The sequence below is a fragment of the Oryx dammah genome, unplaced genomic scaffold (genome assembly GCF_014754425.2).
Source record: "Oryx dammah isolate SB20612 unplaced genomic scaffold, SCBI_Odam_1.1 HiC_scaffold_3, whole genome shotgun sequence".
NCBI lineage: Eukaryota > Metazoa > Chordata > Mammalia > Artiodactyla > Bovidae > Oryx > Oryx dammah.
In genome coordinates this window covers 65,619,262-65,633,316 of record NW_024070187.1, presented here as the reverse complement: position 1 = coordinate 65,633,316, position 14,055 = coordinate 65,619,262, and the positions used below count along the sequence as shown (strand labels likewise).

The 14,055-nt window shown below is 41.5% G+C and overlaps 1 protein-coding gene across 2 annotated transcripts in view; it reads right to left on the bottom strand.

Annotated features, from left to right (window-relative positions):
* The window catches only part of ATP10D (ATPase phospholipid transporting 10D (putative)), a 129,729-nt gene that overhangs the window by 43,658 nt on the left and 72,016 nt on the right, over nt 1-14,055 (bottom strand). For both annotated transcript variants that reach the window (XM_040238145.1, XM_040238146.1), the window contains exon 10: nt 6,442-6,680. In XM_040238145.1, coding sequence (XP_040094079.1) covers nt 6,442-6,680 — 239 coding nt within the window. The remainder of the gene's footprint in view (nt 1-6,441; nt 6,681-14,055) is intronic.

The window sequence follows — 14,055 nt, the reverse complement described above, 5'->3', positions numbered from 1 at the left end:
AGAAGCATAGAGTTATCACACACAATTGTTATATATAAGATGGTTTGACAGGGTTTTTTTTTTTTTTTTTCTTCTAAGATCCAAATCTTCCTCATGGATACCTTCTATTTCAAAATTGATTTTTGCTCTTTTTTTATTTCTGTGATGGACAGCTCCTGCCTTCCCTGAACTCGAATTAACCCAAGAACCAAATCCACACTATCCAGTTTTAAATAATTCCATGTATATGTACTTCTCTCCCCATAGGGAAAGTTCCTTTAAAGGAAGGAACCTATATCTTATAGATTTTTGCATACTTTTTAAAATGGAAGAACAGCTGATTTACAATGTCTCAGGTATACAACAAAATGATTCAGTTATATATACATCTATTCTTTTTCAAAATTTTTCCATTCTAAGTTGTTATTTGGTATTGAATATACTTCCCCAAGCTATACAGTAAATCCTTGTTGCTTATATATTTTATGTATTCAGGTCAGTTGCTCAGTTGTGTCCGACTCTTTGTGACCCTCTGGACTGCAACACGCCAGGCTTCCCTGTCCATCACCAACTCCTGAAGCTTGCTCAAAATCATGTCCATGGAGTTGGTGATGCCATCCAACCATTTCATCCTCTGTCATCCCCTTCTCTTCCTGCCTTCAATCTTTCCCAGCATCAGGGTCTGTTCCAAGACCTTTTCATGTATGGTAGCTTGTATCTCTTAATTCAACCACAACTTTATGTATAGTAGCTTGTATCTCTTAATCCCAAGCTCCTAATTTATCCCTTCCCCCTTTCTTCTTTGGTAACCATAAATTTGTTTTCTACGTTTGTGAGTCTATTTCTGTTTCATAATAAACTCATTTGCATCATTTTTTTAGATTTCACATGTAAGTGATATCGGGCTTCCCTGGTGACTCAGTGGTAAAGAATCCACCTACCAAGCGGGAGACTCAGGCTGGATCCAGGGTTAGGAAGATCCCTCAGAGAAGGAAATGGCAACCCACTCCAGTATTCTTGCCTGGGAAATCCTATGGACTGAGGAGCCTGGCGAGCTACATTCCATGGGGTCACAAAAGACTCGGACACAACTGAGTGATTAAACAATATGTATGGATGTGAGAGTTGGACTGTGAAGAAGGCTGAGCGCCGAAGAATTGATGCTTTTGAACTGTGGTGTTGGAGAAGACTCTTGAGAGTCCCTTGGACTGCAAGGAGATCCAACCAGTCCATTCTGAAGGAGATCAGCCCTGGGATTTCTTTGGAAGGAATGATGCTAAAGCTGAAACTCCAGTACTTTGGCCACCTCATGCGAAGAGTTGACTCACTGGAAAAGACTCTGATGCTGGGAGGGATTGGGGGCAGGAGGAGAAGGGGACGACAGAGGATGAGATGGCTGGATGGCATCACGGACTCGATGGACATGAGTCTGAGTGAACTCCAGGAGTTGGTGATGGACAGGGAGGCCTGGCGTGCTGCGATTCATGGGTTGCAAAGAGTCGGACATGACTGAGCGGCTGAACTGAACTGAATATCACATGATACTTGTTTCTGTCTGACTTACTGCATTTAGTATGATAATCTCTATCCATGTTGCTACAAAAGGCATTATTTTATTATTTTTTATGGATTTTTTTAAACATATCTTATAGATTTTTGGATTCCTAACTCAGCACCTGTGTCAGTACCTGGCACGTGGATAAGCTATAAAATTTTATTGCTGTACATTACTAACAAACATTTGCTGGCTTTATATTCCATAAAGAAGGGGGTTGATAACATTAAAAAGATGTTATTCTTAGAAAACAAAGATATAACCCTCTCCCATTTGACCTCAAATAGACATTTTTTTTACACTGTGAAAAATTGAATACTCTTAATTAGAGACTACAGAACATGATGTAGACAGCTTCCCATATTTAAAGTAAGCCTTATCTGTTTCATGGTGGGAGTACAACATCTTAGTCCTAGCATCTGGCTATTTGAAACCTTACATTTGCTGCCATGATTCATATAATGTCTTCTTACCAGACTGCAGATTTCACATTCACCTTTCTTTCTCCCCCTCTCCCCTCCCTTTCCTACTTTCCTTCCTTCATCTCTTTCTGTATGTCCCCCCTGTGCAAACCCAATTAAAACAAACACTGGCCAAGACTTCTCTTTGCTTTCTCAAAGTGTCTGCCAGTGGTCATGTATGGATGTGAGAGTTGGACTGTGAAGAAGGCCGAGTGCCGAAAAATTGATGCTTTTGAACTGTGGTGTTGGAGAAGACTCTTGAGAGTCCCTTGGACTGCAAGGAGATCCAACCAGTCCATTCTGAAGGAGATCAGCCCTGGGATTTCTTTGGAAGGAATGATGCTAAAGCTGAAACTCCAGTACTCTGGCCACCTCATGAGAAGAGTTGACTCATTGGAAAAGACTCTGATGCTGGGAGGGATTGGGGGCAGGAGGAGAAGGGGACCACAGAGGATGAGATGGCTGGATGGCATCACGGACTCGATGGACGTGAGTCTGAGTGAACTCTGGGAGTTGGTGATGGACAGGGAGGCCTGGCGTGCTGCGATTCCTGGGGTGGCAAAGAGTCGGACACGACTGAGCAACTGAACTAACTATGTACTGAACGTTAACTCTGTTTTCAAACCGAGAATGACTTGGACCCACTTTGTGCAAATTCGAAAATGTCCAAAGTTTAATAATGAACAAAGATACTCCATGTGGGAGATAACATTGACCAAGGTCTAACACTGTGCCCTGTTGTTCAGTTGCTGAGTCGTGTCCAGCTCTTTGCAACCGCATGGACTGTAGCCCACCAGCCTCCTCTGTTCATGGAATTTCCCGGGCAAATTTCCCTGGAGTTGGTTGCCATTTCCTTCTCCAGGGGATCTTCCCCACCCAGGGATCAAACCCATGTTGCCTGCTTGGCAGGCGATTCTTTACCACTGAGCCACCTGGGAAGCCCAACACTGCACTCTGCTCCTCTCCTGTCACCTGTACCTAAGGTTTTTATCTCATTCCCTGCTGCTGCCCTCACTCCAGTCTTAGGGACTCAGCACTCCATCTGGACAACTTTGGCTTAAATATAGATACAAATGCCTTCTGCCTCAGATTCCTAAATACCAAAGACCTATGAGAAAAGACAACGGCCAACAGCCACACCTGCACAGCTCCTCTGCCCCACTACGCTCTCCCCAGTTGCGTGGTTCTGAGCCTTTGCACACGCTACATACTGTCTGCCCTGAGTGCTTTTCCTTCCTTTTCTACTGTGTAACCCTCTACTCATTAGTGTAATCATAAAATCAGTTTTACCTCTTTTGTGCAGCTTTTCTTGATCCCTTCTCATCCCCACAGAGTTGATGACTCTCTTCTTTGTGCCTTTTTAATACTATGGATTAACTACCATTACTGCATCTTCAATACAGGATTACCTCTATTTACTTTTATGTCTGCCTCCTCTATCAAAAGCAAAGCTGAAAGCTGGGGATGTGTCTTATCCGTTTTATATCCCAGGCTCTAGTATTATGTCATTATCTTCCATTACTCCACTTATGGAATATTTACTCCATAAATATTTATTATTGATCTATGGTATCAGCAACACCTCAAGGAGAGAGGGGTGCACAGAATATATGGGATCCTGGGTACATGGAACTGACATCCCAGGTGGGGGAGATAATTAACCTATAAATAGATAGTTCTAGATCCAGACAAGTGTGCAGGAGATGGAACATACTTTGGATTGGGTGGTCAGTGAAATTTACTGAATCTTACTACCATATTGAAGAATTGATGTTTTTGAACTGTGGTGTTGGAGAAGACTCTTGAGAGTCCCTTGGACGGCAAGGAGATCAAACCAGTCAACCCTAAATGAAATCAACCCTGAATATTCACTGGAAGGACTGATGCGGAAGCTCTAATACTCTGGCCACTGGATGCAAAGAGCTAACTACTGGAAAAGACCCTGATGCTGGAAAAGATTGAGGGCAGGAGGAAAAGGGGATGACAGAGGTGAGATGGTTGGATAGCATCACTGACTCAATAGATATGAGTCTGAGCAAACTCCAGGAGATAGTGAAGGACAGGGAAGCCTGCCATGCTACAGTTCATGGGGTCACAAAGAGTCTGACATGGCTTAGCAACTGAACAAGATTTACTGAGGAGGTGACATCTGAGCTGAGACCTCAGTGAAAAGAAAGGAAACAGCCATATAAAGACCTAGGAGGACAGCACTCCAGGTAGAACGAATAGCATGCTTGCTGAATGAAAACTTCTCGAGGATTAAAGAAGCATAAAAACACTGACTCACAAAGTCAAGGTTTCTATTTCTAAAGTAGGTCATGTGAATCACGACTCAAGGTCCTCAATGTCATTCTAACTCCTGAGGCTGGCACACCTTTGCCAGCCCTCTGCCTCGGACCCTCACTCTCTGACTCTCCCCTTGCCTCCCACATGAAGGGCACCATCTTAACAACTTTTCACTTCCAGACATCACAGCCCTCATTGTGCTTTTACACTGGTGTTCTACAACCTGGGATACATGAACAGACTTTTAGTATCATATGTACAATTTTCACAGATGTCAGCTTTTCAGGTTAAAGGATCTACAGTTTTCTCAAAATAATCTTTAATTTCCGAGAAGGATAGAATTAGCTTGTCTAGAGCAAGTATGAGAGATGGTCTCGTATCTCAAGGAAGACCTCGTCATCCTATATGTAAGGGTCTGGTATTCAAAACACAAAACAATGCAGCAACCCCAGAGCAGCTGTATAATCAGCACAACACACGGAACTGGAGTATAAGGTAAGTCAAAACAGATTGAACAGGAAGACTGAGCCTGTTGAGCAGCTTCAAATAATGATACTTCACTGAGAGCAGACATGGGAGGCTCTGACCTTAGATGCGGAGGATTCAAAGTGATGAAGTCCTTGCTCTCAAGGAGCAAGGTCCACATCAGAGGCAGAAATAAGGCCAATGATATGAGGACTAAGGGACTGAAGGACAGGAGGGACTGTGTAAACAGAACTTAGAAATAAAGAGTCTGAGAAGTCTTTGGAAGAAATGATATTTAAAGAAGTATTTCATGAGATCTGGTAGATAGAGGTAGGTGGTGAGGGGAGAATGAATTTTAGACAGGGGAAATGGTACAAAAACCATAATGACTCCAAATTAGGAAATAATCCTTTGTTCTACGAAGAGAGTGAGGCTGGACTGGGAAACTGAGAGGGAGGCCATGGCACAGTCCCACCTGGTCATTAGTATCCCTGACTTCCAAGTAAACATGAGTCAACATGGGGTTAACTGCAGGTGCCTGGAAAAGGTAAAAGATCAGCAGAGTAATGGGCAAAACTGATAAAACAGAAGAAAACAGATATCTACTTCTGATATAGCCTGAAAATGAGTACAGAGAAGAGCTTGTATGCATTCTTTCCTTTTTTTTTCTCAGAGATTGGAGAAAAATTAAGTCCAGATGTTTGGAATAGCTTGACATATGGTAATGATAGGATATAACAGGTATTATATCCTTAGAGCCAAAGAAATGCATTGGATGAGTTTCAGTGAAATGATCTTCCTCGATTCTAAATTGCCCTATTTGTTGGAACTTTGAAAGGAGCCAGATTCCCCTCAAGGCCTTTCTAGGACAAATGAGATCCCTGGGGTATACTCAGATCGCATCTCTACTATGAAAGTCTAGATAAATTCACTGCAGAAACAAAAGTCGTCCCAAAACTGTTTATTTCTTGTTATGTCACCTATTTCAGAGATCACCAACTGCTTACCAGTCTCATGGCTAGGGAATCCTCATCTTGAATGAGGATAAGGAAAAGTTAACAAAATATGGAGGGCAGAGAAGGCAGCTGAAATTTTATCAGTGATTTTAAGTGCAGCAAAAGTTTTTATTTCTAATTCTTTCTCACAGCATCTTTCCTCTTTCTCATTTTCCACATGGTTCTTCCTCCATATTTTCGTCCCAGGACTTAAGAACACACCCTCTTGAGCTCCGAAATAGAAACACTAGAAAATGATCTGCTGAGGACTAGGAATGGAGAAAAGGATGCAGATTTGGTGGGATTTCGGGGAGGATTACAAAGAGATAAAAAGGCCTCGGAGGATACTGAAAGGCCTCTGATTTCTCGATCAATTAGACACACTTACCAGTGTATGAGATACCTCTGCTAAGTTGTGCTGGTTCTGAAAGTGAGCCATGCTCATTAAAGCAAGGCAGCTTTCTCCGGGCTCAGAAGTGATTGACCTTGACCAGAAACATGTTTTTCAGAAATGGTATACTATCTCTTGACACTGATCTCCAAAATTAAGATATTGTGAATGTGTGGCAATCAGACTGAACTTACACAGTCTCTTCTCAGGGAGAAAAGACAACAGTGTGTGGCTCTATTATAATTATGAGAATGTTCTTTCATTATTCATCACAGACAGACAAGTTTCAAGTCACGCATTCACACTTACAATGGGGCTACTGAAAGCAGCCTGTCTGGAATGAGGCACTTCACTGGCTCCTTCTCTACTTTCTAGAGCAAAACAGCTCCCAGTAAGATGATTCGAGGAGATACTTCCTAAAGGCTGATTGTGAACTGTCCTGCAGCTGGGGGCCCTCGGTTTCGCCATATTGCTGAGGGAGCCACTGGGAGTGTCGGCAGAATCTTCATCTTCAGAGGCAGCTTCCTGATAGGATTCCAATCTCTTGGCTGAGGGAAAGAAAACCACACTGGGTCATTCCCTGAGATGAAACACTTGCAGGTCGAATACATCAAGCATTTTCTTAAACAGCTATTTCACATGAGCTCCTCTTTTAAACTTGGCTTCCAAACTCCTTCAATACTCTGAATTAATGAACTTGTATCATTGAGAAAAGTAGCAGCAATGAGAGAAGCCACATGAGTTCCTTCCTTCACCACCTACATACTCTTCCTCTCTGGTGTCATCTGGTCCCATCTTTAAACTATTAATCTGTGCACATTTCTGGCACATATCTGCATGGTTCACTCCCTTACCCTGCTTCAAGTCTCCTTGAAGTCATGTCCCTTTGTCAGTGAAGACTTCTCAGATCTAACCACAATGTTCATTATATAGCCTACCTCAGAACTTACCACCATCTATACATCATAGGCCTTATTTTCAATTCTTTGAATCATCCATTAGAATATAAACTCCAAAAGGGCAGAGAATTTTGCCTTTTGTTAATATGATATTCCTAAAACCCAGGGCAGGGGTTGATACTCAAAAAATACTAGTTGAATAAATAAGGGGCATCTTAAATTTGATACAGTAAATATAGACTGCTCCTTCTATTCCCCCGGGCTCCTGTCAAATCACTCTTTCTCATCTCTGTAAATGAAACCTACATATCTACCTAGCTATTTATACCAAAAATCTAGGATTATCCTTGATTTCTCATCTCCCTTATCCCTAGTATTGAAAGCATCACCAACAGCTGTCTATTATTCATCTAAAATATATCCCAAATACCTAAAACTCTCTTCATCTCCATCACCTTGATCCAACTCACCATCATCTCCCAAATGGACCAGAACAATAGCCTCCTGACTGGCCTCCTTGCTCTATGTACTCCACTCCTGAAACAGTAGCTAGACTGATCTTCCAAAGAGAGAGCAAATCATACTACTGCCCACACAAAACTTTCTAGTGGCTTCACAGTTCACTTTGAATAAAATCTGAATTCCTTATCTTGGCGTACATAACTCAAAATGATCTAGCCTCTGATGACCTAACTTTTCTGGCCTCTCTTCTACACTAAATCTAGCCTCACTGCCTTTCTTTACTTTGAAAACTTTCAAGCTCATTTCTGTCTGAGGGCCCCTATACTAGCTGCTCCATCTGACTGGAAGGCTTTTACTCCTGAATTCAAAAACCAAGTCATTCAGATCTAGGCTCTGATATACCCCCTAGAGAGGCCTTGCTCAACCATCCTATTCAAAGTACTTTCAGTTCATTCTATATCATAAAGTGTAAGTAAATGTTAGTCGTGTCCAACTCTTTGAGACCCTATAGACTGTAGCCCGCCAGGCTCCTCTGACCATGGGATTCTTCAGGGAAAAATACTGAAGTGTGGTGCCATTTCCTACTCCAGGGGACATTCCCAACCCAGGGATCAAACCCAGGTCACCTGCACTGCAGGCAGATTCTTTACCATCCACACTACTAGGGAAGCCCAATCAGCCCATTTTAATTCTCTGCAAAACAATTTTTAATATTTTTTATTTAAAAATCAATTAACTTGTGAAGCTGTGCAAGTGCTGCACTCAATATGTCAGCAAATTTGGAAAACTCAGCAGTGGCCATAGGACTGGAAAAGGTCAGTTTTCATTTCAATCCCAAAGAAAGGCAATGCCAAAGAATGCTCAAACTACCGCACAATTGCACTCTTCTCACATGCTAGTAAGTAATGCTCAAAATTCTCCAAGCCAGGCTTCAACAGTATGTGAACCGTGAACTTCCAGATGTTCAAGCTGGATTTGGTAAAGGCAGAGGAACCAGAGATCAAATTGCCAACATTCGCTGGATCACAGAAAAAGCAAGAGAGTTCCAGTAAAACATCTATTTCTGTTTTATTGACTATGCCAGAGCCTTTGGCTGTGTGGGTCCCAACAAACTGTGGAAAATTATGAGAGAGATGGGAATACCAGACCACCTGACCTGTCTCCTGGGAAATCTGTATGCAGGTAAAGAAGCAACAGTTAAAACTGGATATGGAAGAACAGACTGGTTCCAAATTGGGAAAGGAGTATGTCAAGGCTGTATATTGTCACCCTGCTTATTTAACTTCTATGCAGAGTACATCATGAGAAACGCTGGGCTGGAAGAAGCGCAAGCTGGAATCAGGATTGCTGGGAGAAATATCAATAACCTCAGATATGCAGATTTTACCACCCTTATGGCAGAAAGTAAAGAGGAGCTAAAAAGCCTCTTGATGAAAGTGAAAGTGGCGAGTGAAAAAGTTGGCTTCAAGCTCAACATCTAGAAAATGAAGATCATGGCATCCGGTCCCATCACTTCATGGGAAATAGATGGGGAAACAGTGGAAACAGTGTCAGACTTTATTTTGGGGGGCTCCAGAATCACTGCAGATGGTGATTGCAGCCATGAAATTAAAAGACGCTTACTCCTTGGAAGAAAAGTTATGAGCAACCTAGATAGCATATTCAAAAGCAGAGACATTACTTTGCCAACAAAGGTCTATCTAGTCAAGGCTATGATTTTTCCTGTGGTCATGTATGGATGTAAGAGTTGGACTGTGAAGAAAGCTGAGCGCAGAAGAATTGATGCTTTTGGACTGTGGTGGTGGAAAAGACTCTTGAGAGTCTCTTGGACTGCAAGGATATCCAACCAGTCCATTCTAAAGATCAGTCCTGGGTGTTCTTTGGAAGGAATGATGCTAAAGCTGAAACTCCAGTACTTTGGCCACCTCACGCAAAGAGTTGACTCACTGGAAAAGACTCTGACGCTGGGAAGGATTGGGGGCAGGAGGAGAAGGGAACAACAGAGGATGAGATGGCTGGATGGCATCACCGACTCAATGGATGTGAGTTTGAGTGAACTCCAGGAGTTGGTGATGGACAGGGAGGTGTGGCGTGCTGCAATTCAGGGGGTCGCAAAGAGTCGGGACTGAGCGACTGAACTGAACTGAATTTTCTCCAACAGAAGTTCTATGAGATGAGCGGCCTTGTCTGTCTTGTTTATCATTATGTCCAGTGTCTGGAATAGAGAGTAGACAATCAAAAACTACGTGCTTGTTTGGATTGCTCGTTATCTGTATTCATGCCAATTCTAGCTACTGAATAGGTATGGCTTTCAGGAAGTTAATTTATAAAATAAAGAGAAACTGCATATTCTATTTATTTTAATAGCTTTTGTCTATGTTTTTTTAAGGACAAGGAGAGACTAAGAGGCAACATGGTGATTCTGTGTTCTAGGACTAACTCTTTCAAAGAGTAAGTGGCTTCCAGCAAATCACTTGCCTTTCTAGGCCTCCGTTTTCTTACGGAAAAAATGAACGATTTGGACTCAATGACTTTAAGATCCTTTCCAATTCTGCAGTTCTGTAATTTTATTATATTCTCTGCCTTAAAAAATACAAACTATTTCCCTATATGTCTTTTGAACTTCAAAAACAGATATATTTATTGCATCCCAAATACTCTGAGGTTCTCCATTCTTACTCGTGCCTTTTGCCTAAGATAGCCATTCTCTTTTCTACTTACCTTAATCCTAGTTCCTCACTGAAGACCTCTGTTTCATCCCACTCTCTGGTACCACTTTATAGCTTAGATGTACTGCTAAATGTTACTATGTGCCAGTTATTTGTCTCATTTAATCACTGTAACAACCTTCTGAGGTAGATATTATCAATACCTTCATTTTATAAATAAATAAAAATTAAGTAAGTTTCCCCATCTCATGAGAGTGATACAGATCAGTTTTATATCCAGTTCTATTAAACTCCACAGCCAGTGCTGTGAGTCTTCATGCTATACTGTTACTAAATATAGCCAAAAAATTACAATGGTCAATATTCCCTGCTTGATTTCAATGAGTCCATGTTGTGTAGTTTAAACATTATAGGAAAAATGAATAAGTGTATGAATAGACATATGAATAACATACCTAGCATCAAGGGAAAATCCACTGTAGGACAGAGCATTTAGCGCTTACTGAGTACCTCCTTTTCATCAAGCATCTTGCTAGGTCCTTTATTTTTTTTTAATTTTTTATTGTTATTATTTTCCCTTCCTTTTTCACACTTCCCCTAGTTTTCTTTGCTGATCCTTGGCCACCTTGCCAGGACCACTGCCTGTGACTGTACATGCTATGCTAAGTCCTTTATATAAACAACTACATATAGCTGTATCTATATATACGTTATCTTTAAAATAATGTTATTGGCTAGAAATTAGCACTGTTTCACTTTGCAGCTAAGGAGAGTAAGACAGTAAACCATTCAGAGTGGGTAGAGCTGGGATCTGAATTTGAGTTTTCATGACTCCAAAGTCGGACAAGTATCTGCTATATGTCCTTAGCAGTTACTTATAGGGCTTCGCAGGTGGCATGAGTGGTAAAGAACCCACCTGCCAATGCAGGAGACATAAGAGAGGTGGGTTTCGATCCCTGGGTTGGGAAGATCCCCTGGAGGAGGTCGTGGCAACCCACTCCAGTAATCTTGCCTGGAGAATCACATGGACAGAGGAGTCTGGCAGGCTACAGTCCATAGGGCTGCAAGGAGTCAGACACGACTTAAATGACTTAGCACAGCACAGCACACAGTTACTTGTATACAAGAGGTTAGCTCAGTGATTCTGAATGAGGGTCAAATTTATCCCTGTTCACAATTTGGCGATTACATCTTGGGAGGAGTGCTATGCCATGCAGTGGGCAAAGGCCAAGAATACTTCTAAATATCTTAAACAACTCCCCATTAAGACAAAGTCATCCAGCCCAAAATGTCAATAGTGCTAGTTTGATAAATGCTTGAGTAGCTAAAAAAATTTACGTACTGATAATGTGATACCATTTTAAAATAATTAAAATACTATACAACATATATAAACATGAAGGTTATACTTTAGGAATTTCTCATAGTCATCATTAGGGGAAGTATTCATCAAGGAACTGTGGAATTAGTATACAGCCAGATAGCTTAGCTGTTCCTGTAGGATGAACTTGCTCAATAGGTACTGATAAAACTATAAGAGTGAAATAAGAAAAGACATGGAGTAACTCAATCTTTAATAATTCGTGGGAAGCTATGAGAAATAAATCAGAGAAGGCAATGGCAACTCACTCCAGTACTCTTGCCTGGAAAATTCCATGGACAGAGGAGCCTGGTAGGCTGCAGTCCATGGGGTCGCAAAGAGTCGGACACGACTGAGTGACTTCACTTTCACTTTTCAGTTTCGTGCATTGGAGAAGGAAATGGCAACCCACTCCAGTGTTCTTGCCTGGAGAATCTCAGGGACGGCGGAGCCTGGTGGGCTGCCGTCTATGGGGTCGCACAGAGTTGGACACGACTGAAGCCACTTAGCAGCAGTAGCAGCAGCATGAGAATAAATAGACAAGTTACAATGTGATTCAGAAAACAAAGCTACTAAAAGCCATACTTTCAGACTCTGAAATTTTTTTTTTTAAATTGAGCATGAAAAGCAAAGGTGTATTATTATACTGATAAACAAAAATCTATCCAAATGATCACCAAGAGTTTTAGAGTGTCTCCTAAAGTAGACTAGAAAAGATCCATGAATACCTCAAAGCGGCAAGAGAATTCTTGCCTTCCAGCTCGTAAGAGAAAATATACAAAGTCTGTAATGTTTCCTTTGTCTCAAGGTAGGTACTATGTTAGATGCTACATTAATTACTTTATTTCTCTCTTATTTAATCCTAATCTCTTTTCTCTTCCAATGCTCCTGTTCAAACATCCAGTAATCTGTTCACAGCCTATTATTTTACATTTATGTGATATCTGGAAGAAGTGAGCATTAGCCTATGGAACAAAACATTTATCACACTTTTTAACGTGCTCTCCAAAGGGCCAAACACAAGGATGAAAAGCATAGGACACTCGGATAAACTTCTTTCAACTACATCATCACCATATCCTCCATTGAACATTTTGCTATGAACTAATTACACAAACATTTCCAGCATTCCAACTTTCACCTGCTTGTAAACAGCACACTTAGCTGAGTTTCTTCCAACTGTATCATCCTCACAGCCTTGACACAAAGCCTTTTATTCTAATTCCTCATATTTCCAGCATTCCAAGAATTTCTAGGCCAATATCTTCAAAGCCCCAAACCTTGACCAGTGCAAATCCACCTCCAAAACTAACTGCTTGAAAATCAAAACAATATAGAAAGGCACCACTGAATTTAAACCTACGACACTTAAAAAGGTATTTTTATGTTTCCAGGCGTCCCTCCCACATTGGACCATGAGCTTCTCAACAGACAAGTCTATCTCTTATTTTGACACGACAACAATGTGCTCGGTCGCTCAGTCGTATCTGGCTCTTTGTGACCCTATGGACTACATCCCACCAGGCTCCTCTGTCCATGGAATTTTCCAGGCAAGAATACTGGAGTGGGTTGCCATTTCTTCATCCAGGTATGACAACGATATTAGCAACTAATATTTATAAAGAATTTATTCTGTGTTATGCTCTACGTGCCTTTTAAAAAATATATTTACTTATTTGGCTGTGCTAGGTCTTAGTCGCAGCACACGGGATCTTTCAGTTTCAGCATGTGGGATCTAGCTCCCCTGACCAGGGAGTGAAGCTGGGCCCCTGGCATTGGGAGTGCAGAGTCTTAGTTACTGGACCACCAGGGAAGTCTCCAAGTGCTTTTTCATAATTTACCTTCTTTTATCCTCTTAATTACCCCCCTGAAGTAGATACTATTGATATCACCAATCCTTTTTTATCATAGCCCAGAGAAATTATATCACTTGCCCAGAATCACACAGCTTGCTGGCAGTGAAGATGGGAGTCAGATTTAGGAGGCTTGATTCCAAAATCCTTGTTTTTAGAAACCAATGAAGGCTGCCACATACTGTCAGACCTCTCCACCATGACCGGCCCGTCAAGAACAGACTGGAAAAGGAGTACGTCAAGGCTGTATATTGTCACCCTGCTTATTTAACTTATATGCAGAGTACATCATGAGAAACGCTGGGCTGGAAGAAGCACAAGCTGGAATCAAGATTGCCGGGAGAAATATCAATAACCGCAGACATGCAGATGACACCACCCTTATGGCAGAAAAGTAAAGAGGAACTAAAAAGCCTCTTGATGAAAGTGAAAGAGGAGAGTGAAAAAGTTGGCTGAAAGCTCAACATTCAGAAAATGAAGATCATGGCATCTGGTCCCATCACTTCATGGGAAATAGATGGGGAAACAGTGGAAACAGTGTCAGACTTTATTCTTTTGGGCTCCAAAATCACTGCAGATGGTGACTGCACCCATATAATGAAAAGATGCTTACTCCTTGGAAAAGTTATGACCAACCTAGATAGCATATTGAAAAGCAGAGACATTACTTTTCCAACAAA